This window comes from Crocodylus siamensis, chromosome 2, assembly GCF_052110815.1.
Source record: "Crocodylus siamensis isolate JL-2025a chromosome 2, ASM5211081v1, whole genome shotgun sequence".
In the NCBI taxonomy this organism is placed as follows: Eukaryota; Metazoa; Chordata; order Crocodylia; family Crocodylidae; genus Crocodylus; species Crocodylus siamensis.
Genome location: NC_143396.1, coordinates 229,930,224 through 229,954,402, shown reverse-complemented (window position 1 = coordinate 229,954,402; position 24,179 = coordinate 229,930,224). Strand labels below are relative to the sequence as shown.

At 41.9% G+C, this 24,179-nt stretch overlaps 1 protein-coding gene across 2 annotated transcripts in view; it reads right to left on the bottom strand.

The window, feature by feature from the left end:
• Window positions 1-24,179, bottom strand: part of ZNF106 (zinc finger protein 106) — a 65,166-nt gene that overhangs the window by 9,741 nt on the left and 31,246 nt on the right. The window contains exons 5-15 of one of the 2 annotated variants that reach the window (XM_090033347.1): window positions 18,339-20,489; window positions 16,256-16,889; window positions 14,632-14,701; window positions 11,611-11,765; window positions 11,461-11,521; window positions 10,746-11,093; window positions 7,632-8,319; window positions 6,803-6,858; window positions 4,503-4,648; window positions 3,111-3,245; window positions 1,868-1,984 (exon numbers count right to left, since the gene is read on the bottom strand). In XM_090033347.1, the coding sequence (XP_089889473.1) occupies window positions 1,868-1,984; window positions 3,111-3,245; window positions 4,503-4,648; window positions 6,803-6,858; window positions 7,632-8,319; window positions 10,746-11,093; window positions 11,461-11,521; window positions 11,611-11,765; window positions 14,632-14,701; window positions 16,256-16,889; window positions 18,339-20,489 (4,561 nt within the window). Of the gene's footprint in view, window positions 1-1,867; window positions 1,985-3,110; window positions 3,246-4,502; window positions 4,649-6,802; window positions 6,859-7,538; window positions 8,320-10,745; window positions 11,094-11,460; window positions 11,522-11,610; window positions 11,766-14,631; window positions 14,702-16,255; window positions 16,890-18,338; window positions 20,490-24,179 lie in introns of both variants that reach the window. The other variant, XM_090033346.1, reaches the window with a different exon arrangement.

The window sequence follows — 24,179 nt, the reverse complement described above, 5'->3', positions numbered from 1 at the left end:
CTATAAGAATAAATTGTATTCCTCTGCAGTGGTACTTAGGAACTGAATGATTATGAAGCATGTTTTTTCACATATTCAGGGTGACAATTATGTGAAAGTAATTTAAGTTTCTCTAATAAAATGCTTTTGCTTTTTATCTCAGAATAGGCTGGTCCAGCTTTTCAGTGGCTGGGGCTGCACACAATACATACAGCTGGGTGGGCAGGCAGGCACTCTCATCTGGCTACACCTACAGCTCTGCAGGCTCTCCTGCAGCACCATGCCATACAGGTTCTTTAGGCTGCTGGCTCACCCGGAGGCTAGGTCTGGCAACAGAAACTGAGGGAGAGAGAGGGATCCCCAAGACCCCAGCTGCTGCTTCAATCAGAGCATATAGGTCAAGTGGCAGCCAGGTGAGACACAGGGGCTGAATTTTAACCCCTCACTGGCTGCAGGAGGACTGTGAGCTGCCAAATGTACAGCCATCTTAGAACATGCTTTCTGAGAGCTCCTTACAATCCTTATTTTTGCAAGAATACTTTAATAAGTTTCAAATCTATACAGACAAAGCATCAGATTAGCCCATCATTTTAAAATAACTTTGCTTTAAAAAGTCTGTACACTCACTTAGTTTTCTGCAAAGGCCAAGGCCTGCTACCTTTTCTTCTAGATTTAAATATGGAATGTGAGAAGGGAAAAACAATGTAATTGAACATTGCATACACTCTATAGTAAACCCATCTCACAGGTATAGGGCAGCGGTTCCCAATCTTGGGGGCGCAAAGATTAAAAAAAATGGGGTTATGCATGTCCAGGGAGGGAGGCATGGGGGGACATGCCCCCCCCCAGACATGTGCATGGGGCAGGGTCAGATGTGGGCTACCTGCTGCAGGCTCAGGGCTCCCTGTCCTGCTGCCTTCCCTGAGGGACCCTCATAGCAGAGCAGTGGGGAGGCTCAATCCCGCTGCCATGGTGAGGTGCCCCCTGTCCACCTAGCAGCAGCAGGGACCACAGTGCTGTGCTGCTGGGTGAGCATGGGTCACCACCGTAACAACGGGGTGGAGGTGGGACTCCCAGCACTAGCTCCCACCTGCTGGGCTGCAGAGGTGCTCGAGAGAGGGCAGCAGGACAGGAAGCCCCAGGCCAGCAGCAGGCAGCCTTCCCTCCCCTCATCCGCTGTCCCCACCGGGCAACACTCTGGATGTACTGCCTACCCACATGGGGAGCAAGGGGGTGGTTAGGAGCCAGGCTCTGCTCCAGCCACAGCAGCCACTGCCTCCCATGGGTGGCAGCTGGGGTCCAAGTGCTGCTGGGCACAGCAAGGGGCTGCAGGCCACAGGTCCTGCCTCGTCCCACAGCCCTGGTCACTGGGAGACCCCTGCCTGCAGGGCTGGGGGCGGGCAGGTGGCCAGGTAGGGGGCTATGGGTGGGGAGCAAGGGGCACCTGGGGTGTGGGGGGCTGCAGATTGGGAGGGGGCATGTTGAGGAAAATGGGGTCTTGCTAAGGAAATGGGGACATAAATGGGGTCATGCCAAGGAAGAGTTTGGGAAGCACTGATGTAGGGAGCATTAGCAGCCAAAGCAAAACATGCCTTTAGATCACATGAGCCTTGAAGATTCAGAAAAATAACATCTTGAGGCAGGTCAGGAAATTCTTCTGAAAACATATTGAGGCAATTGAGAGGAACTGCAGGGGAAAAGGCTTCAGACAGGGGCATGCAAGGCATTTTTCATTTATGCATTAATGCCTACACAGACATATTACATTTATGACTGTTCTTGCTGTTGGAGAGAAAAAAAATAAAGGGGAACATGGTGGGAAGAAAGAATGAGATTTGATCAAATGCCTCAACGTGGAGTTCACTTGCTCGTTTTTTAACATGCTGACCTTTATACTGAAAGTGACCACACTGCCATTTGCCAAGCCCGCAAAGAGAATTCGCCATCGACTATGTAGACAGAGCACCCGGTCTTCCAATTTAAACTGTTCTATGCATACTCTGGTCTGACAGAAGGAAACAAACAGTTACAATTTGCCATTAGCTGAGCTGAAAGGTTTGGGGGCAGTGCAGAAGAATATTTCTAGATAACTGGGACAAAAAAGGGTGTCATTTATCTTATCAGAAAATTGGGAGATTTTCCTGGGGAGACGCACAGTCTGGGACCGGTATCAGTTTTATTTCAACAGCAGTGTAGTCCCTCTATCCAAACAGAACTCACCTCAACTGGTCTTACTTTAACAATTAGCTACACACCTAAAAGTTGTAACAACCTTTAGTGCATGTAAAAAAAATACAAGCAATAAATATGAAATTAGTCCTGAATTAGGACGCTCCATTACTAATTTTTAATGGTATGTCACATGGACAGATTGTCATATTTGCAGTCCTTCCAGAAACACCTTGACTCGTTAGGAGGCGATAACCCTTCCTTTCAAGCTCTGGCTCAGAACTTCTCTCCCAGTTTGACCCCATCTCAAGTACAAGAGGTACAACTTCATCCCTCAGTATGGAGTCAATTCCTATGACAGCTATGCTGCCTATGATGCCAAGAACTGCACCTTCCATAGCCAGCTGAGAAAAATAAGTATTGCAAGTTAACTTGGATGCACACCTCTAGATGACGGCCTCTCTTCAGTTATCTAGCCCTACTCCTCATCACACTTGATGCACTGCCTCTGTACTGATCAAAAAGCAGTTGATTACTGAAAAATGGATATTTTGAAAGAGAGAGGTTTCTCCAGGTGAAATAGTTGCTTAACCAAGTTACCTGCACCAAGCCTACTATTCCACCTATGCCAATGAATATTAAAATTCCAAACATTTAGAAAGCAGTCCAGCAGGAACTGTGCATCCTCTCTCTTATTTACATTATTTATGTCTAATTTTCTATCAAGGCCACAAACATGACTTCAAACAGTCCACAAGCTGAAAGACACTCATTTTCTTAATGAGACGTATATTCAAGGTTCACTAGATTTTTAAGAAATGTGTGACATATGTAGAATGGGAATAATGGCTAGCACACAGGAATTTGAAAGGTTTAACTTTTTGGGGTTTTTTTTAAATATAAATTCCCTCAAGACTCTCACATATAAGGTGGTTATAGTTTAATACAATGCTCATAAGTACCTTAATGTTGTAACAGTTGATATTGTGGTCACTAGAGCCAGTGTAGAGGACTCCATTCTTTCCATATGTCTGAGTAACCAGAAGGCAGTTCACTTTTGAAGTATGTCCTTCAAAAACACGGACACATTTTCTGCTCTAAAGCAAAAACACAAAGTCTGTTATCCAGTTTAATATCAATACCCTATCCTATGTTTAAACATACACTGACTGTAACGAAGGAGCAGGACACTACTATCCAAATCCACCTGTTAATTTCCTGCAATTAATTAGCAACCATTGCAACAAAGACAGATAAAACAATAATAGAAGCTTGTAATGCAGAATTCCTATTTAACAAAATATTCCTGAATTCTAGTCCAAATGAAATCAACAACACATACACAGGCCCACACAGATAACCATCTATGTTGTGTTAAATACGGTCATTCTACAGAAAGTTTTAAAAAAGAAGGTAGCATCATGCAGTGCATACATAACTTGCAATCAGGAAATCAGGGTCATTACCATTTTTGTAATGTACTTTGAACTTTATAGATGGAAAGCATTTGTACACTTACCAGATATTTAATCCTGATTAGAAAAGTAGCCATAAAAATTTTGGGTGGTATGATCTTTTTAAAAATTTTCTATGTACCTGAATGTAGTCCCCATATGGCTATCCATTTTTAGCACTTTCATGAGTTCTGATGACTTATTGCTTATATAGGATTAATATTAAGCTTGTTGATATATTAAACAGTAGATAAAATCAATCAGTCTGAGTAAATATTACATTTGTTCTGGAATATACATTTTGGGGGGGGGGCAGGGAGGCTTTTGAAAGTACATGCCACACACTCAGGCCTTCAAGAAAGAGCTTCTGACTTATATTCTGCCTACTTTCCTGTGGAAAATAAAAATGCATGTCCTGAAAAAACTCCCCTTGCCATCTAGCCAGGAAAGGCTTGTTTTTTACTTCTTATGCCAAGTTATCAGTTGGATAAGCAAAGACAGTTCTGGAAGAAGTCCAGAAGTCATGGTCCTCCCCTACTCCCCATGGCAGATCGGGAAACTTGTGTATCTGACAAGTACAGTGTCCAGCACACACTAAGTATTTTCAACACACAGATCAAATTTCTCATCAAGGTAATTGCTTATTTTAAAGTCATAATTTTATTCCGAAAGCAAAGGTACAAAATCCATAATGGGAGAATTTAGATTGATCAATAGTAAGAAAGTTACTGCATGCTCTGCAGAGATATAAACAGCGACACACAACAGTAACTGTGATTTCTGATTCCTTAAGATAGTTCCTTCAACCCACAGAAAAAAAATGCAGAAAGAAAAGGGAGTTGCAAACCACATAACTGCAAAATATTACTAGCAGGATGTGAACATGAAGACTTCACTTACAACCAAATTGTAGGCACGGACAGTTTTGTCTGCTGAGCAAGTATATAGCAAATTCCCAAAAATCTGAATAGCATTTACAGCAGCTTCATGTCCTTCAAAGTTCCCTTCTGTAGGTTCTTCATCCTCACCTGGCTCTGAAGACACTTCTATAAAAGAGAAAGATATCAAGGCATGTACTTTAAATAAGGCATCTGTTCAAGTAAAAATACTTCATGAAACCAGACCAGTAGCCATTTAATTAAAGGTGCAGCTAGCATAACAAACAAAAGGTCTCAGCTACTTACAAATTAGCAGTTCAGCTGCAGTCTTCAGGGGAAAAACATTAATGACAGAAGGATCATGTGACTGACCACCAGATAAGGTAAAAGTAGGCAGCCTTCTCTCAGTAGAAGCCAGACATACTGAGAAGGGTCTCCACAGTAACCCAGGGAAAAGGCCTGAAAATAGGGCTTGGTCTGGAAAGCCTGGGAAGGCTAATACCAAAGAGGTTCAATGTAGCCAATATCTGGCTAGGAAAGCTCTTCAGAAGGGCAGAGGTAAAAGAATATTAGAAGAGAACTGGCAGAGGTTTGTTCAAAAAAACACTTGGGAAAATCCTATGCAGGTATTCATGAAACAGAGAGGTACAACTAGGGCTGATAACTATGCAATTTAGGGTTCTGTTAGAAATGGAATATTGTTAGAAATGCACAGCTTGCATCTTGCACCTGATAAGAAAGAAATATTGCCAAGGGCTTTTTTCTTTCCCAGCCTTGCCACAGCCTTTCTTATGCTAAATTGCAGACTCTCCCCCAGCTTCTCCCTAGCCTCTCTCATACAGATTACAGAAGCTGGAATTCAACTGACTGTGTCCTTGAAAGGGGGGGGGGGATTTGAACTCTTGGCGACCTGTTGTAGTTTCTGAGCATGCTTAATTAGCTGATGCATATTTACCTCTCCGCCCTGCATACTTAAGTAGTTAATTATACTATACATGCAATGTATGTAGTGATGTAACCACATGTATGCTTGTATGAAACGGAAGTGAGCTGTAAGAGTTCCTGTTTCTGCACACGTGCCCAGGAGGGAGAAGATAAACATTCCCTGCAAAATTCCTTTGTTGGTTCGGAGTAATCTGAGTTCTTGACTCTGCTCTGACCCTATTTGCAAATACACCTTTTGTGCCAGCTAATGAGTGTGTGTCTATGATTTTTGTGGCCTCCAGAGAAATGAACCGCCTTTGTGCAACAGTTCTATGATCAGAGGTGAGTGAGAGAAATCCATGGACTGAAAGCTACAAAGACTACTTAGTGCAACTAAAAAGCTGATATGTATACCTACAGTGCGAGACAAGTGAAAAAACCCTATGATCACCAAGGAGCTGCATTTTTTAATAATCTGAACAAGTTCATCTCCGGAAGAATTTACTACTTAGCTGAAGGGTTATCCCCACTATTTCCAAATCACCAAGTTTTACCGCAGCTCCCACTGGAGACTGTACTGCAGAAGGGAAAATGAAGTATAGTACACATTGTGAAAGGCAGGATGATAACATACTGAAGACTGCTATGCAGTTAGTTCTTCTAATCTTGTGCATGTCTTAAGTTTTAAAGTTCCAAGAACACTGTGCTATTTTAAAAGTGTTAGAAATGCACAGTAAATGGAGTATTGTTAGAATATTGTTAGAAATGGAGTGTTGTTAGAACTGCACAGTTTGCATCTCGTACCTGATAAGCAAAAAAACACTGCCAAGGACTTTTTTTTCCTTGGCCAGCCTTGCTAGTTTTTCTTATGCTAAATCACTCCCTCCTCCACACTCCTCCGGGTTTTCACATGCAGATTACAGAAGCTGGAATTCAACTGACTGTGTCCTTGAAAGGGGGGGGGGATTTCAACTCTTGGTGACCTAGAGAACTTTCTGAGCGTGCGCAATTAGCTGATGCATATTTGCCTATCCGCCCCGCATACTTAAGTAGTTAATTATAATATACATGCGACGGATGAAGTGACGTGATCACATACATGTTTGTATGAACCGGAAATGAGCTGTAAGAGTTCCTGTTTCTGCACACGTGCCCAGGAGGAAAGGGATAAAATGCCAGCTGAGAATTTCCTCAGGGGGCGGAGTAATCTGAGTCCTTTGACTCTGCTCCGACCCTATTTGCAAATACACCTTTTGTGCTGCTAATAAGTGTGTGTCTGAGATTTCTTCGCGTGCGAGCCTCCAAAGAAACGAACCGCTTTTTGCATCAAAAGCATTAAAATAGCTGGACCGGACTTAAGTTTACCATTAAGGAGAAAAAAATATGCCAACAATATACCTGAAGAATTCTTCAACCCTCTTATGGATGATATAGACGTTTGGGTCTCAGCCACACTGTAAAATACAGAGAAGGAAAATATAATTTTGCCTGTTGTTATAGTAGAGCCCAGACACTTTGCAAGGTTAGGTTTCTTGCCAGCCCCCTCACAAAGATGAAGATTTACATAGTAATATAGGGTAGCCACAGTAAACAGCTGCACAAGACCACTGAGATGTTTCAGCTGTTTGCTGCAGCATTTATTCTGAAAGGTGCTGCTTCCTTAATCAGCTGTGCAAGATCTCTAATGAGCTCCACCGCAGTGCAGAAGAGGCATCAACACTGCAACAGAACACCTCAACTGTTCATCCTTTACTCAGCACCCTGCTGCAAATTGAGCAGATTGCAAACCACTAGTATGCAAATGATTCTGGTTCTCCTGTATTCAGACAATATAGTTATAATGCACTGGTTCAGTAGTACTCCAGAAGTCCAATAAAACATAACAAAGCTCCTATAGAAAAAGATTCTGGAGAAGTTACTATGGAATGGTGCTTGAAGCAACCAATTCCAAATTTGTGGCATGTAAAGGGATAAATAGTCCTTGACTTCAGTGCTGAGACTGATGCGAATGACAAATTTGCCCCCAGGAACCCACATTAAGATTTTTGCACAAGGAAAAAGAAGGGGAGGTGCTTGACTAACTATTATGGAAAACAAATATTTTATGCAAGTCTGGCTTGATTTATTCTCTCACCTTCTCTTAACACCATCTTTGCAATTTGTGCCAATTTCACTAGTGGAACTCACTTCATCATAACCAGAATGAGATGCCTCCATTAATACTTGCCCACAGGAGTCCCTCTTGGATGGACTGTCTGGTTTTTCATTTCCTGACTCTGATGAACCTATGGCCACCACTTCAAACTGGGGGTTTGTGATTTCCACTAATTCAAGAGAAATATCACTGTCATTTTCATCTTTGTTTCTCTCTGCTTCTTGAGTAGTGCCTTCATCCTCTTGTTTTGGAGGAGTGGATGTAGTAACTTTTTCACCTTTGGGTCCCTTCCCAATTTTCACCTTCCTAACAGGTTTAGAGTCAATTACATCCTGTTCAGTGTCACTATTCTCAGGTATGTGGGCTGCACGGAGAGTTTTCTTCTTCCTTAGCCTTTTCCTTCTCCTGTTCCCTTTGCTTTCTGCAGACACAAGAGTAGTTTCTGCCTGTTGCTCGGGCTGTTCTTCTGATGGCTTGGAGTCTTTATCTAATGATGTTTCTAAAGGAAATGACTGATTTGGAAGGGAACTACTACATGGGTCAGGTAAAGTGCTTTCAGTCAGAGTTTCACTTGCCCCTCTTCTGCTGCGAGCAGATGGTGAATGGGAAGGGGAAGGGGTCCCATGCAGCCTGGCCCTTCCTGTGTCCATAGCAGGTTTGGAAGCATCTTGATTAGGTTGCTGGAAAGCAGCAGTCAGTTCTGACAGGGAGATAGTTGCAGAGATAATTGGATACACTGAAGTTTTCTGGATGATCTCCTCTGAAGTAAATAAATAAATAAATAAATATTGCAATATATTCAATTTGTGCAGCAATTTATATATATACACACAAAAGGAAGTCTTGGGTTTAAAAAAAAACAAAAAAACATGAGCAATGGTAGTAGAACATGTGCATGTGTGGAGAGGCTGGGGACGGGTGAGGTACATGAACAGGTGGAATCAGCACAATCAGTACCTGTGATTTGCAAGCCTCCCACCCCAGGGAGTGCACTCCACAGTTTGGGAAATGCTGGCTTATGGCAGCATTATACTGAGTTTCTACAGAAGCAGCTGGAGCACTGGTGGAATACGCTCTCATCACCAATGCCAGGCCCACCTTGACAGTCTCAGAGGATAGTTTTACACAGTCAAGATCCATGTCAATCTCTTGTCCAATACTGCTGTGCCTTCAGATCTCTCAGCAAGATACAAGCACTTAAGAAGACATTCTTAGTGGCTTTGTCAGGTGGTGATAATAAACTAATTAATGCCCTCTTCATAGTCAATAAACACAGAAAACCTCTGCAAGGAATGAATAAGACCTTGGAAGTTAACTTGGTATTCCAAATGACCATCTAGGAGGAACATGGGATGAGTTTTTAATAGTTAGTTTATCTGGTGCCTCTATATAGATAGATATGTCTATATCTCTATCAATAGATCAATCTCTTTCTCTCACTCTCTCCCCCCTTCTGCCACGCGATCCAGGAGCCATCAGTCCAAGCTGAAGAATATGCAGTTAGCTGGTTTATATTGGTCAAGCATGTGTCAGACTTGCTGTTCAGTGGTGGCTACTCTATGCACTGGAATGTGTGTGGTGCAGCAGGATGCTTCAGTCTGAGATCTCAGCCACTTTTAGGAGGTGGGGTAAGATTTCCTTTTCAAATTATGGCTGCAGCAGAGGAACAGAAGTGGAAACTGAAGGGGAACAGGACCCCCTTGTATTGTGTAGAGTATTTGCACCAGCATGTGTACAAGGGGGAAAACACTCTTGAATCTCTGAGGCCTTTGCAAGCTGTATCAGTCCTCAACCTAAAAAGAGCTCCATGTCCTTACAAGGGAAGTCTTTCCTTGGGAAAATCTGATTCTCTGGAACGACCCCTTCCAATATGCTAATTTATCTGTGCTGCAATCACTCACCACATACCTTTTAGCTCTATGTTAGGACAAATACTTAAGCAAAGTTAAAACAGTTCTGACCACATGAAACGATAATATCAGGGTGGCAAGGGTGCATGCAAAGTGTCAACCATATCCTGGATGCAATTGGTATAACTGAAATCTTCTGTTTGGACAAATGCAGGACTTGTGTTAGAACAATAAATATGTTTGCAGAATGGAAAATACAACGTGACGCATGTTTAATTTAACAATACTCCAGTTTTTCTCCTAATATTGGAATCTTCCTCCTCAAGTTGGTGGGGAGCCAAATCTCTGGCTATGTCTGTTAACCTGTACAGTTAAACAGGGTAAAAGGGTTTTTTCCTCCAAGTAATTCAGAAACTTAAGTTTCAATGAAAGGTAGTAGGATTGAGGCTCTGGTCACCCCTGAAAATGGCGCATGTTCACATGCAGTTTTTAATCATCTAGTCAAATGGTTATTCCAGCAATTTTTGCTACATGACTACAGTTTTATGAAACTAAGTATTTGTCTGGCCAAAAGTTATGCATTTGCTTAACTCTCTTCATGGCACTCATCCCAATGAATTCTTTACATGCAAGTCATGGCAGAAATAACATCAATAAAAATGTATCAAAAGTCTTGGAGTAAGTCAGACTTTCAGAAATAAAAAGCAGGTATCATTAATTTTATGTGTTCTTTAAATTAAGATTTTGAATTTTTTCAGCAATTTGAGACATGGATCTTTTCTCACACTAATTATTACTGTTTTTAAGAAGCTCATATGAGCTTAAAGGATTCAGAGGGGTTTTAACTTAACTACTCATAAGAGTGTTTAAATTCTTTGCTTAAGCTGTTGTTTGTCCTTTGTGGACGGATCTCAGCTATCAGTGCTGTATTGCTGCCTGTCATAATACAGAATAAAGGAATTATGTTTATAAAATAAAAGTAACAAAACAAAATTTGTCATTACAGGTTTTCCCCCCTACCAAATGGGATGTAGTATGTAAAATCAGGATCCATCCAGTTCTTGTAAAGCAAAGCTAGAGGCCCTTTGAATCCATGATTTGCATGTACCCAATTAAAAAACAACAGGAAGGCCACTTAACCTGCTTACAAATCAAGACCCCGATTACTGCAAAATTATTAACATGGGTAAGGCCCCACTGATGTCAATTGGAGCTCATCCCTGAAGAATAATTGGCATATGTGAGGCTCAAATGACTTTTATTTTTTTCAAAGTTATTGCTCCTGTTTCACCTGAACTACATCTTCCTTTTAAAAGATATATCAAGTCAACATTACCATTTTTCTGCTGTACTTCTGCTTCAGGTGCACGCACAGAGCAAGGAAGTTCAGTATTCATGCTCTCTTCTCCATGCTCCGCAGGCACAGGCTCTTTCTTAATTTGAACTGATGAATCAGGAACAGTGGTAGATTCAATGCTAGCAGAGGTGCTTACATGGGCAGGGGCTCCCAAGGCAATACTAGAAGGGGATACGTGGGTGGAGAGACATGAAGTATCCAGCAGGGGGAAAAAGGGGCTTGGAGGAAACAGGTCAGCTGTTGTTGTTGTCTGTGTTCTGCTAGTTCTTCTTTCATTTGTGATATTGCATGTGAGCTGCTCTGACTGCTCAGAAGGTTCAAATGTTTCTAGAGAAGAGAGGGTGGGAAAAAGGATGCTTATGTGTCATATTAAATATTTAGGGAAGTCACACAGATAAATAAGTAAGTAACTTTGATAAACAATTCCCAAGAAAAGAGACTAGAGTGAAAAAACATTGCAAAAATTTACTGGGCCACTAGATGTCACTCTAATTTAAAAAATGGATCAGGTCTAAATAGTTGGGAACTTGGAACAAACCAGTAGAAATGGATGAGGAGGGAAGCTTGCTAAAACATTCTAGTCTGAATTGTTCCTGGAAATGCAAAGTGAAACCAAATACAGTCTCTCTTCAAGGCTGGAGCTTATAAAATATACAGCAGAGTACAAATCCAGCAATTTCATATATCCTCATACCTTGTAGCCCCTGCAGGATCTGGATTCTGCGACTCCTCAATGTACTCATCTCCATTGTTATCTGTGAAATAAAATGGATGTAAGAATCAGCCACATCAAGGCAATTCTTGAGGCTGTTCATTTCTCAGACAACTTAAAGCTGAGTGTTACCTGCTGTTTTAATACAAGGAACCGCTGAACTTCGACATAGGCTGCCTGTAGAGCTGTCCGAGCTTGCAAGAGGCTATTGTCCACGCTGTGCAAGGACTTGCTCAGCTCTTCTTCCCTCAAGGAAATAGCCAACAATTGGTCTACTTGAGAACGCTCTTTAGGAGAAAAAAAAAAAGCATAATTTAGAGTACAGCTCAAATTTTAGTATTAGTTTTAATAGGTCAGTTAGGGAGACATCTCAGCAGATGCTTTCTTATCACAGTACTTTCGGAAAGTACTCATAGCTCACGAGATAAGAAGTAGGCTGTTGCTTATGAAACCTTATGCTCTCAACTAAGAAGCCATTCTCCCCTGCTTTCTGCCTTACTAGGTAAGTAGAAAATATCAGAGTTTGGACAAAAGACTGCAAAAAGAAAGAAAACTGAACTAGATCTCCCTATGGGAACTTTTACCTCGCTGTCAAAGCACTCTAAAATTATGTAATAGAGTACAACCAATGCTAACTTAATTAGAAAAGTCTGGCTTGGCAAAGAGCTTTCAATAAAAAGGGATGTGCATATACATATACACACATGACCTTAACATTATATAGTACATCAGTTAATGAACATGTGGGACCATGGCAGTTTGAGCAGTGAGAAAAGTATACTGGGCATCTCAGTTCAGTGTTTGGGAAAAGCTCTATTCCAGGGTTCAGTTTCTTAGACATAAGAAGATGAAGATCCTCAGTAATTAGCCAGCTTGCGCTTCTGCACAAGGTCACTGCTGCCCCTGAAAATCTCCAATACTGTTGGTAGTTTCAACCTGTACATTATACTGAGGTACCCCAAAGTGGGCACATTATGTAAGAGTAATGCTGAAGCAGAATGGCTTTCATGTTCTGTGCACTAAAACGGAGACACAAAGATCAGCTCACCAAGCAAAATGCAGTCTGTAAAGGATCATTCAGGATACAAGCTAATAAATTCTAGGAACTAAGACCCCATATATTAACTGTGCTGCATTTTGCAAACACCTGTTCTAAATACTGAAAGAGACTGAATATTAAAAGATCCAAAGACTAGAGAACCAAACTGATGGTCTCAAACTTCCATTATATGCCTACTGTGATTATGTGATTCCCAAAGGTACGTGTTGTCTGAATAAACAGGAATAAATGACAAGCTCCCCATATACAGCAAGGAAAGTGTTAGGGATACCTGTCCAGCTACAAGTTAGAGGTGCCCTTCATTTATGAAGGAAAAAGGAACCGGGCATACTACTTCTTTTCCAGCAGGGGAGGAAGCAAGGCAGAAGGAAAATAAAAATCTGGAGGTAAAAAACAAAGCAACTGAACATGGTGCAGTAAAATACCCAACCAAGATTAAAGGTCTCCTAGCAAGGCTGAACACAAATGCAAGATGCCAAATTGGTGAAGATTAATAGGTACTTCTATAACCTTAGGATTTCACTGAGGGATGAAGTAATCATAAAAAGTTTTCCCATTCTTTTCTATGCAAGGAAAAGCTGAAGGTTCACATTGGTATGGCTTGGGAAACAGATGGGAGAGGAAGTTCTCTCACTGATAACACTTACAAAGACCAACTCTTAAACTCTTAAAAGATGCATCAAGGAGATAGACCAGAAATATATTTCTGCCCAATAAACAAGCGTTTCAGTAGGTCAGGGTAGGGACTTCTGTTTTGTTTAAGACAGTCTTAAGGGAGATCACTGATGACAAACAGCAGCTACTCGTTTTAAACAGACTGCTACAGCAATCCAAATTCTCATGATCTTGAATTATCATTTAACTGTTTCTTCTACTTTGCTATTGGGGTTTCACAAAAAAGGCCTCTAAGAAAAAAAAAAAGAAAAAAAAAAATCAAGGCTCTGGAAGAGGAAATAACAAATAGGTCTATTTCCAGGTGGAAGAATGGAATCATTTTTCAAAAACTGGGCCTTTACAGAAAGAACAGCAAGGGACACTGATATAGCAGACTGTCTTATCCTAACTTGCCTGCTTTGGGAGATTCCCTATCCAAGAGCAAACAGAAAGAAGACTTCACATACCTTACAAAGAGTCCTTTGAAAAAGAAAGGAAGCAGAGTTCTCTTGAGCTTCTCTGAAGCTTTTATGAAATTAACTTTGTGATGGAAAACAGGAAGAAAACAAAGGCTATTTTTATCTAAAACATGATCTTTGGATGAATAAACTGTCCTTTAAGTAAAGGTTGCCACCTTTTCTGAAGGGAGGGTTTCTTCTATCTCTACGAATAAAACCTTGCTAACTCCCATCTGAGCTTGGTTGGGGGCCAGGGCAGGGAAGAAGGGAAGAGTTTGGAAGTTATTCCACTGATTCCCAGAAATCAAAAAGGGGTTTCTGAGATTGACAGTAGCAGCCTGATACAGACAAACTCCCAACCTTGATGAGTCCTGGCTATAATGGTTCTACCCACAAGGCAAAGCATGAGGCATGGGATTTGCAAAATAGGCCCACTACCAAGGGAAAACAGCCATGAGAGGGGCGTATGTATGCCTTCTCCATCTCATAATTTTGCTAGAGCCTGGGAGACAAGCTGACTTCCAGAAAAACACAGACAAGAACCAGCTGCATCTGCTTCCAGCAAGACAGAGCAGAAGAGACCTGAGTGGACATATAGAGGAGAAGGAGCTGAATACAAATGTTCTACAGTCAGAATGATCTATTACCAGCTTGACCTGGGGAGGAGATGGAGTGAAATCATCTATTCAGTCATACTAACAACAATCATATTATGCAAACCAGCTCTCCTTTGAGACACTCACGTTGGTAAGAACAGGTAACTGGTAAGGTACATGATCAAAGTAACAAACAACCTGCCAGGTATAGAGCTCTGATGTACCAATTCTAGGACATGCCTTAATTCCATCCTTCCCCTCCACAAACAGAAAATGTAATTAAAAGTATTAAAACAAGATTCCAAGGGGGACAAAGCATTTTACCAAAGACTTTTCTTTTTAATTTAAAATTTTGCTAGCATTCAGCTCACTCAAAATTACTCACCTCTTTTGCCTTTAATTTTCCTCCTTTTATTCTTTCTTTCTAGACTTGGAATTTCAGGAGAGGATCCCTCCTAAAATTAAAAATAAAATTCTTCATTAGCTAACGTTAGAACAGCATGTTAGTAATTTAGTTTTCATTCTATATCTGTCACAAGACCTATGTCAAAAAGCTAATAAATATGTTCCAAGTCTTTTCAATTCAAGTCTTGAGACTATGTGCATTCTGTAAATATCATTCACTTATACCTTGTCCTACCCCAGTATATTAAGAGCAGAAAATGAGTTTCCCATTTCTACCCCACGGTACAAGATATTATACAGCCACACTTCACATTCTCATGTGTCCAAGTGTACCAAACACTTGAGCCAACGCATTCTACTTCATAATTTTCTGCTGCCATTTCCTGTGGTAGGACCATGAATGGGAACATAAAACTAGTTACAATAAGAAGGCCAAATGGGAAAAAAAAATGGATGTTAAAATGTGATCAGGTCTTAGAATACTCAAATGTATGCAAGTAGAGAAAAATTTTAGATAAGTTGGGGTGAAATTTCCCTTTCTGATGCTTTTCTACCCTTACAAAGATAAATCCAGAGGCTGTGTGGTGATATGGTTGTACCTTCCCCCTTTCCACAGTATAGCTTGATGCTCCAGCTCCCTGGAGCCCAGATACCTGGGTCCCCTGAGGCCTTTTTTAAGTCCTTGAAGCAGGTAAGATTCCTGTCCCTGCTCTCAGAACCCCTTTTTTCCCCTCTATGCTCAGCACCACCTCCCTTCCCCTCTTACCCTCTCTACTTAAGCCACTGGATGCAGAAAGGGGAGACCTGTCCAATGCTGCTGCCCCCAGCTGACCTAGACTGTGGAAGCCCCCAAGCCACTCTTCCTGTCCTGCTCTAGCTAGGGCTGTGAGGAACAGTTGCAGAGACAGCCTGGCTCAGCTGGGGAAAGCAACAGCAGCAGTGGGCAGATCTCCCCTTTCTGCATCCAGAGGAAGGGGCAGGGGGTTTCCTGTCCCTGCCTGGTCCCCCTGGGTGCTCCCTAATAGCCCAGGAAATAAAGTAGGCAGGGGGAACCCACCTGCTGCCACCACTGGTGCTATCCATGGCTGAACCTGGCTCCTTGTGCAGTTGCTTCCTGCAGCCCTAGCTGGAGTGGTGCAGGAATGACTGGGACAGCAGCCATGATCGAGCCTCCCCTTCCTGCACCCAGAAATGTAAATAGAGAGGGAGAGAAGAGGAAAGGGAGAAGATAGGAGATGCCAGTGAACATGGAGGGGAAAAGAAGGGATGCTGGGGAGGGGGGGCAGGGCAGGAACAACACACTAATTCTTACCAGATTCAGGGACTTAAAAAAAAAAAAAAGATCCCTTGCTATTGTTCCCATGGCGCGGTCTGTCCACAGGTTTAGGGGAAGCTGAAGGCAGGAGGTGCAGCAACTCCTGAAGCGATAGTTGCTGCTCCTGCATTCTGCCCCTCCCCCCCTTTCCAAAATCCAGGATTCACCTAGGTATCCTTGCAAGATAACTGCACTTTAACAAGTTCCTCCTTTTAGAGGTCCTTTCAAACCATCACCCCAGGTAAAACACTACTGGTAACATGACAAAGATGCAATGAACTACACTTACACCAGTTGCTCTTCTTTTCTTTCCAATTCCCTGGCTGTCATTCTGCTCAGTACCAGATGTACAGCTACTATCTGTAGCTGCATCTACAGAGTTGGATACTGCAAGTGCTGAAGATCCACTTGAAGCCAAAACATTTCCTTCTCCTGTGATCTCCAACGTACTTTGATTTTCAAGAGGTGATGTTGTATTTTCTGGGCTCTCTGGGTCTTGTTTTGCAGTAACTGTTGTGGGACTTGAAAGACCAGATAGATTCTGTAGGCTGTCTCTCCTTCCATTGGTGATGGTTTCACTTCTTTCAGACAAGAAGGGTGACAAGGGAAGATAGCATGCCTCCTGGCTATGGTCAGCTACAGTGTCAGCAGTTTCTTTAAATCCAGACATTATGTGATGTGAATTGATTTGCCTTTGCTCACATTCTTTTGCTGTGGCTTGGTCAGTGAAGAAGCCATAAGCAGACACATTCCTGTCTACAATCACACTGCTCTCAGAGAAGCTGCGTTTCCTAGCTGATCCAGTTGCTGTTATAGAAATCCCTTCCCAATGAAATCCTTCTAGTGTGGATATGTCAGGTTCTTCATCTAAATCTAGACCTTCCTGTTCATTTTGAACAAGGGGAACCATCTCTATGCCAAACCTGAAAAGCCAACACAAATAAATAGCAGGACATAGTAAAACAAGACAATGGGGGAAGCAAGCATTTGTTTAAATGCACTGCCATTTACACACTGCTTCTTAGATGACAACTCTTAACAGTAGTTGCACAAAACAAAATTTTCATTAGCTATAGGGTTAAGCAAGAGTCAGTTTGACATCTCTGATTCTAGTACCTGCAGTCTTGACAGATCAGGCAAGAACTATACAGAAGTCCTTGAGCTGCACTAACCTGATGCATGTGCTAGAGCTATCTAACCTTTTATATAGGTTAGATATAAACCAAATAGAATTTTACAAACACAAAAGTAAACCTTAGGGACCTGCAACATTTTTGGCTAAAGGACCCCAAACACCCCAACATTGACTTGTAAAATGTTGTTAGGCCAGAGGCAGACATCAGGAAAGCTGCTAAGGGCCCCACCCTCCACCTGGAGGCACGTGTGCACCCGCCACCAGTAACCAGTCAGACCAGGGCTCCACAGACCTTGGTGCAGTGGCTTGAAGCCTCCCTGCTGTACGTAGCCTGGGCTCCTTAGAGGGTGGCAGGGGCCTACCCGGAGCCCAGCCTGGCTTGTTGCTGGCAGTGGGTGTACACATGCTTGGGGGCAAATGGTAGGGGAGTTTTGAATAGCCTGATCCTTGCTGGGGCTGAGCAGCTCCAACCCCTTCCCAATGTCTGCCCTAAGGCACACATCCCAAGCAAAATGTCTTTGTGTACCACACTCTGGCACACATGCCAGACGTTGCCAACCCCTGCCTTATATGGTTTTCAAACAGATAGCCATTACACGATTATTTCCACCAAGGTTGGAGAGACTGTAAGATGTTGCAGTCTCAAGTGACATTTAATACTAGTGTCCACATAAAGGTTAAGAAAAAGCTTTGGTATATGTTTTAGAATTAGTTTATCTAGAAATCCTGTAAAAACTGCCCACACGTAAAATAGAAGTCGACTATTAAAGCAAAAGGAAGCATTAAACTTGCCTGTAAAAACAAAACGGTCCTCATAATTTGAATGCATGCCAAAAACCTACAAGTTAACTAAACAATTTTAATAAAAGTACAGTTCAAATTATAGCTATATACTACCCAAGTTAAAAGAACTTTAAAGCAATCAAAAGTTACAAATGTCATACATATCCAATATTCAGCAACACTGTCACAAACTTGTAGAAATCTTGTTTGAAGTAGCAGGAATAAGTCTTCATTAATAGACTAAAGCCATTCACTGTTTCAAAAATCAGTTTACTAGTGTGTGTTAATAAAAGTGTGTATATATTCTGTCTGTAAAAGAAAATATGGTATGGCAGAATTCATTTCTGCTGTTTTCCAACTTTAATCTTTGGAATTTAGTAACTGGACTTTAGTGAGTCATTAAGACTTGGTATGAGAATATATATATTTGAAAAGGTGAAGAAAGGCTACAAACCTTGGTAAACCCTTGCCAAGTTCTTGTTTCTTCTTGGTTACCTGCTGAATGACTTGCTCCCAGTTTACGTGTCTTCGGGATGCACTAAGAATCTGCCTCAAGGTTGGTTTAAGTCCAGACTCCTTCTCAGTTTCACTCTTTCTATGACCACTGACATTTCGAATGCGACGTGCACTGTTGAGATTGGGTTCAGGAAGATGTCCCCCACTTTTGCTCTTCAAAGTAATGTGTCTGGTCAGGTCTCTTTGAAGGGAAGCAGGGAGGCCAAGTTTGCTTAAGTCAGGAAGCAGGGGGCCTGAAGACTGGTTGCCTCCTTTTTGAAATTCATGATCTGAATGGTTTTCAAAGCTTTCCATTTCAAAATGCTCACTTGACTTAATAGGATGCTCATCACCTTCACCGCCATGAGAGGCTTTCAAATCCAAATCCAAGTGGTGGTTAGGGCCTGATGGAGACACTGCACTTTCCATTTGAAATTCAGAACCTTTCTGATCATCAGTGACAATATCTGAATTTGGAGATTTACTTAATGCTCCTGTGTCATTTTTCTTTCTAGCACCAGCATGTTCATACTCCACAAGGTCACCTGGTAAACAAACATCAAACTTTTCAATTCTTAATTCAGACTTTTCACTCCCTGCTGGCTCCTCATCACTCACCTCATCTAAAGTAGATTTATCAGTTTTTGAAATTCCTTCTGTGTTTTGATCATCATTTTGTTTGATCTCTGTATCTTTGTAGGAGCTTAAAGAATTTGGCAAAGAATGATTGGATCGCACATCTTCTTTAGTTTTTTGCTGTTTTTCACTATGATTATTAATAGGCTCATTCTGATCACCGTCAAGCACATCTCTGTTGCTTTTTAAGCTATGAGTACACATACTATGCAGCTTGGACGTATAAGAGGAGGAGCAGTTAGTTTCCAAGTTGAGTGCATTCAGATGATTCTCACATTCTCCAGTGCGTGATAAGAGAATTCTGACATTTTTCAATAGATTTTGCGTCTTTGGGTCTTGATTTTGTAAAATGGACTTAAGGCCTGGAAGATTCAGGAGAGGGGATTTCAGTGATGGCATCCTGTTACTTTTGCCATCATCCTGATCAGGTCTTCCTTCACTGGTAGAGTCTGTCAGCATTTTGTGAGTATTAAGATGATCAGAGGTAGCTTTATAACAAGAAGACTCTGCCCATTTTTTCAGCCTAGCTACATTATTTTCACAATCCTTCATTTTCATGGGTGGCTCAAATAGAGGTGTACATACTGTTTCTGTTTTCTCTAAGGTTTTAGAAACACTGTCTTCAGGCCCTGGCTGCTGATCTACAGCTTTCTGCGAAGGATAAGGAGACCAACGATGCATTTTATCTCTGGAAGGGCTACTACTTTTGCCACTGATCTTGGAAATTTTGCTCTCAGGTTGCTCAGACATTGCAAAATCCAGTAAACTTCCTTCAGAGAGTGCATCACTAGTAAAATCCAATGAATTACTCCTATTATCTGCTGAACCACCACAGGGCAACACATTGCCAGTGCTGTCATTTTTCTGTGAAAGCCATGTGTACTTTTTGGGGGTATATTTATTTGGGGTTTTCCAGGTAATGCTTACATCTTCTGGCTTGGAGCTAGTATTTGCAGGCCTGTTTCTTCCTAATGCATATTTATCCCCTGAGCCACCAAAATTCCAGCTATTTCCACCATGAGAATTAGATTTCCAGTTTCCTCCACAATTGTTAGAATGCCAAGTTGAAAAACCACCTGCTCCTTCAGAATGCCAGTTGGAATTTCTTCCTGGAGCACCATGCCAGTTCGATGTGCTTCCTCCTGCATGCCAAACACTTCCAGAATTCCCATGGCCATGATGCCAATTAGAAGGGCCTCCGGAACTATTTTGGTGCCATCCAGAGCGCCCTCTTAGACTACTAGGGTGCCTGTTTGTATTAAGGTTCCTAACAGACTGAGGGAATTTGCTTTGTCTAGGATTAATGAAGTCATCAACTTTCCATTTCCAGTTGTTCTGTGAGGGGCCATGATGGTGCCACGATGACTGATCATAATCTTCTCTGTCTTCGTAAGTAGCTCTTTCGTTACTCCTTCTTTGTGGTCTCCTGTCATCGGGTTCTATATCTTGGTTTGCACAGCAAGTTTCAATTTGCCTATAGGGCATAAAGAAATAAAGGTTTGTTTTAGCGTTCATTAGCGATCTTTGCAGAAGCACCCACAAGCTAATAAAATCATTCAAAATCTGGAGTTGTTGAAAATTAAATTTCTATATAATGAAAGTTAAATAGCAGCCTAACAGGCAATACCACAATCACAACTGCCTAACAGGAATACAGCAACTGTGGAAGATAGTAAGGTTAGGCCACATTGAAGGATCAAGTCTGGATGTGGCTACGTATTTGCTCTGACCCCTAGAGCAAAATGTCTCTATCACTTTTACAACTTACCTATTTTCCTTTCAATCACTAATGCCTACTTACAAACTGTGAGATTTATTTTAATCTTTTTTTTTTTTTTTGTAACTCCTACGCAGAATGAAAACACTGGCAACTCCTTTTGAGAAGGGACACAGCTGTAGAGAGGAAAATACAGGCTGGTATAACTGTTTCTCATAAGTGGCAAGACTCCCAGAATCCTTTTGGGTGAATGGGAATAACCCCAACTAGCAGAGCAACAAATCAAAGCAAAAAGTCCAATTAAAGGCAAAACAAGAAAATAACTTTAGAAATAAGGAGCAAAACAGATTTGTAGCATCTAAAGTTGGCATAAAAAAATTGGCATACAAACGTAAATATTGCTTAGAAAAATAAAACTGCCTAGAAAGATAAAGTAGGGTAGCAACCACCTAACCTACAGTGACATCACACCAGGAAATATAAAAAGACAGTGAAAAACATCAGTCGTCCATCTCTCTCTCTCCGAATCCAGGAAACACCAAATTACTGGAGACACAGGGACGCAGGACCCTCACCCCAGCACAGCCAGCTGACTGAGGACTCTTGTTAAACCCACTCAAGACTGTTGCAGCAGGGGGAGTGGAGGGGAAGGGGGTGTCGACAGAGCTTTGCTTGTTTTTTAAATCAGACAGATGTGCCATTATGCAATCCACATAACCTTGCTGGCCCACTCCTACCTCAATTAATCAATGAAGAGATGGAGATGAAAATTATTCATTTTTCTTAACAAGTTTAAGATGTTCTGAGTAAGTGATAATAGGGATCCTGGTTTTCTCTGTTTAAAAATCCAAAATTCTCTGATTTAAACACCACACCAAATTCTGATTAAAACCCCCAAAATCCATGTTTTTCCATGATTAAAATGAAACTCCACTACATATATAGGTATCAGTTGAGCACTGTTTCATTAATATATTTACAATTTTAAAGCAATTTAGAAGCCTACCAGTGCCTCAATCATAGGTATTTAGAATTTATTTTATTATAATAAATTTTGGCATTTGATTTTGGGTTATCTATCACAGAAAATCAGAGCTCCCCCTGCCCCCTTCACTCACCAAGGCATAGGTCCAGCTGAGGCTGACCCCCCCACTCCTATGTTGGTCCCCCCCACTCCCGACTTGCAGACCCCAGCCCTCCCAGTGTCCCTAACTCCCAACCCACAGCCTCTACCCCCTCCAGCCCTGCTAGGGTCCCTTACTCCTGACTTGTTGCTCCCCAACCCCTGCCCCCCAGTGTTTGGGGCAGGAGAAGTGTGTATGGGGCAGGGGGGATACCTGACCATAGGTGACGCTACAGGCAACGTGTTGAAGCGGGTATAGGAAGGCATGTGCCCCCCCCCCCACCAGGTGTGTGCACCTACAGCAGGGCATGGGGCTGCCTCCACGGCTCAGCAAGTGGGACCCTGGTTCAGGAGGGTGGCAGGAAACAAGGGCAGTGCAGCCTTCTGCCCCCCCCAGTTTGTTACTACTGGTGCTGCTGGCAGCGTAGCGTTACTCCATGACAGTGCAGCTGGCAGGGGGATCTTGGCAGCAGCAGCAACATCAGTCAGTCTCACTGCCCTGCTCTACCCTCCTGCACTGGGTCCCACCCAGTGGGCTGCAAAGGTGGCTCAGTGCCAGGTCAGCCAGGTTGCAGCCCCATGCTTCACTGTGGGTGCACAAATCTGGGGAAGGAGAGACCTGTCCCCCCGCCATGCCTCTCTGACATGCTGCCCATGGAGCCTGATCCCTCCAGGGAGTGCCTGCAGAGGCAGGGAGCTGGCTCTCATCCCCCACTCCAAGCTGCCTGTGGCTCTGTCCTGCTCCTGGACCAGGCCCTGTAGCCACACATTTCCAACCCCAGTGTTATTTGTATTGATTTTTTAAAAATAAATCTGTATAAAAATGTATATTTGTTTGATAAAAAAAATGCAACAATGATAGATAAAGGTATTTGCAAAATAGAGTAATTATTTTACCATTTTAAAAATCATTCTTAATGGATGTTATGGTCAAACAGCACTGAGGTGAATGGAACCAATTCACATGTCAGAACTACCATTTCACATCTGCATTACTTAGCTTTCAAGGGCTACATATGGCACATTCAAGTAACCTGCATCCTGGGTTTGTTCCACTGGTTTAAAAACAAACAAACAAACAAACAAAAATTTACCCAGAAATGCTTGGACAGACATTCAAATTCTGAGCCCTTGAAGAACACAGAGCTTGCAGTGCTGATGCTAGCAGCAAGAGGAACCCTGTGCACACAAATCAGCATGCTCTGTAGGCTCCCTTTGTCTGCCTGGCAACAGAAGATAGCAGTGGACAGTGCAGCCCTGACTGGCCAACTCACACTGCTGTTCAGGGTCAGCTTGTATCTCCCTGCAACACAATGTGGAACTGTGAAGGGGAAGTTTCTGCTCCCTGCTCAGCTGCAGTAGTAGAATGCAACCCAAGCAACATGCTGTCTCTTGTCAAGGAGAAGGAAGAAGCCCCTTGGGATGCTGGAGGACTGTACTAGGACTTCTCTCAGAAGGGTAAATTTGCTTTCTCAGAACATTTGCTTTATCAAGATAAACTCTCCTGGGAGTGATTTAACCCAGGTTATTTTCTTCCTGGAGTGGCTATTTTTGCTCTGGGAGAAAAATCCTCAACACTTGTTTAGTTGTGGTTTCTCCTAGAAAAGCACAAATTTTCCCAGAAGAAACTGAATAACTGTAGGTCACCAAAATCTGAACAGTTGCTTTATTATCATAGGAGCTACATGTTTTTTTAAAAGCCTTAAATCCCAAAGCATACATATATGCCTAAAGAAAAAAAAATACTAGCTTAATTTCTGCAAACTACCACAATCCAGCATTAATTCTCTTCTACTGAAATCAAACAGAGTCCTACCCCACCCTATTTTATATACAGCAAATGGAACTATCAGTTTAGTTAGTAGGTTCATTTTTCCTCCTTACTGACTCTCACCAAGCTTGTGGAGCAAGCACAGTGGAGAAAACTGAAGAACCTACTTTCACTCAAAACTCAGGTTCCAGATTACTAAGTGACAAATTAGCTTTTCCATTCTCATAAAAACAAAGTTGATATTTTTTAGTTTTAAAAGCCATCATGAACATTTACCAGCTTGCATGCAAAATACACTATTATACCTTGGCTATTGTGATCAAATACTCCCCATCCTGATATTTGTTTCCTTTATTAAAAACGATGGATTTGCTCTGGACAAGTAGAATTTCACAAAAGATGCTTTAAAGAAGTTACCAAAACAGTAAAGAAAAGATTTACTTGCACTTATAGTTAAGTCAAGTCATTATATCACACATAGAACCTTTTTACTAAAGTTTAAAAAGAGATAACTTAGATTGCTAAATTGGTTAGATGTTTACCTTTGCTACAC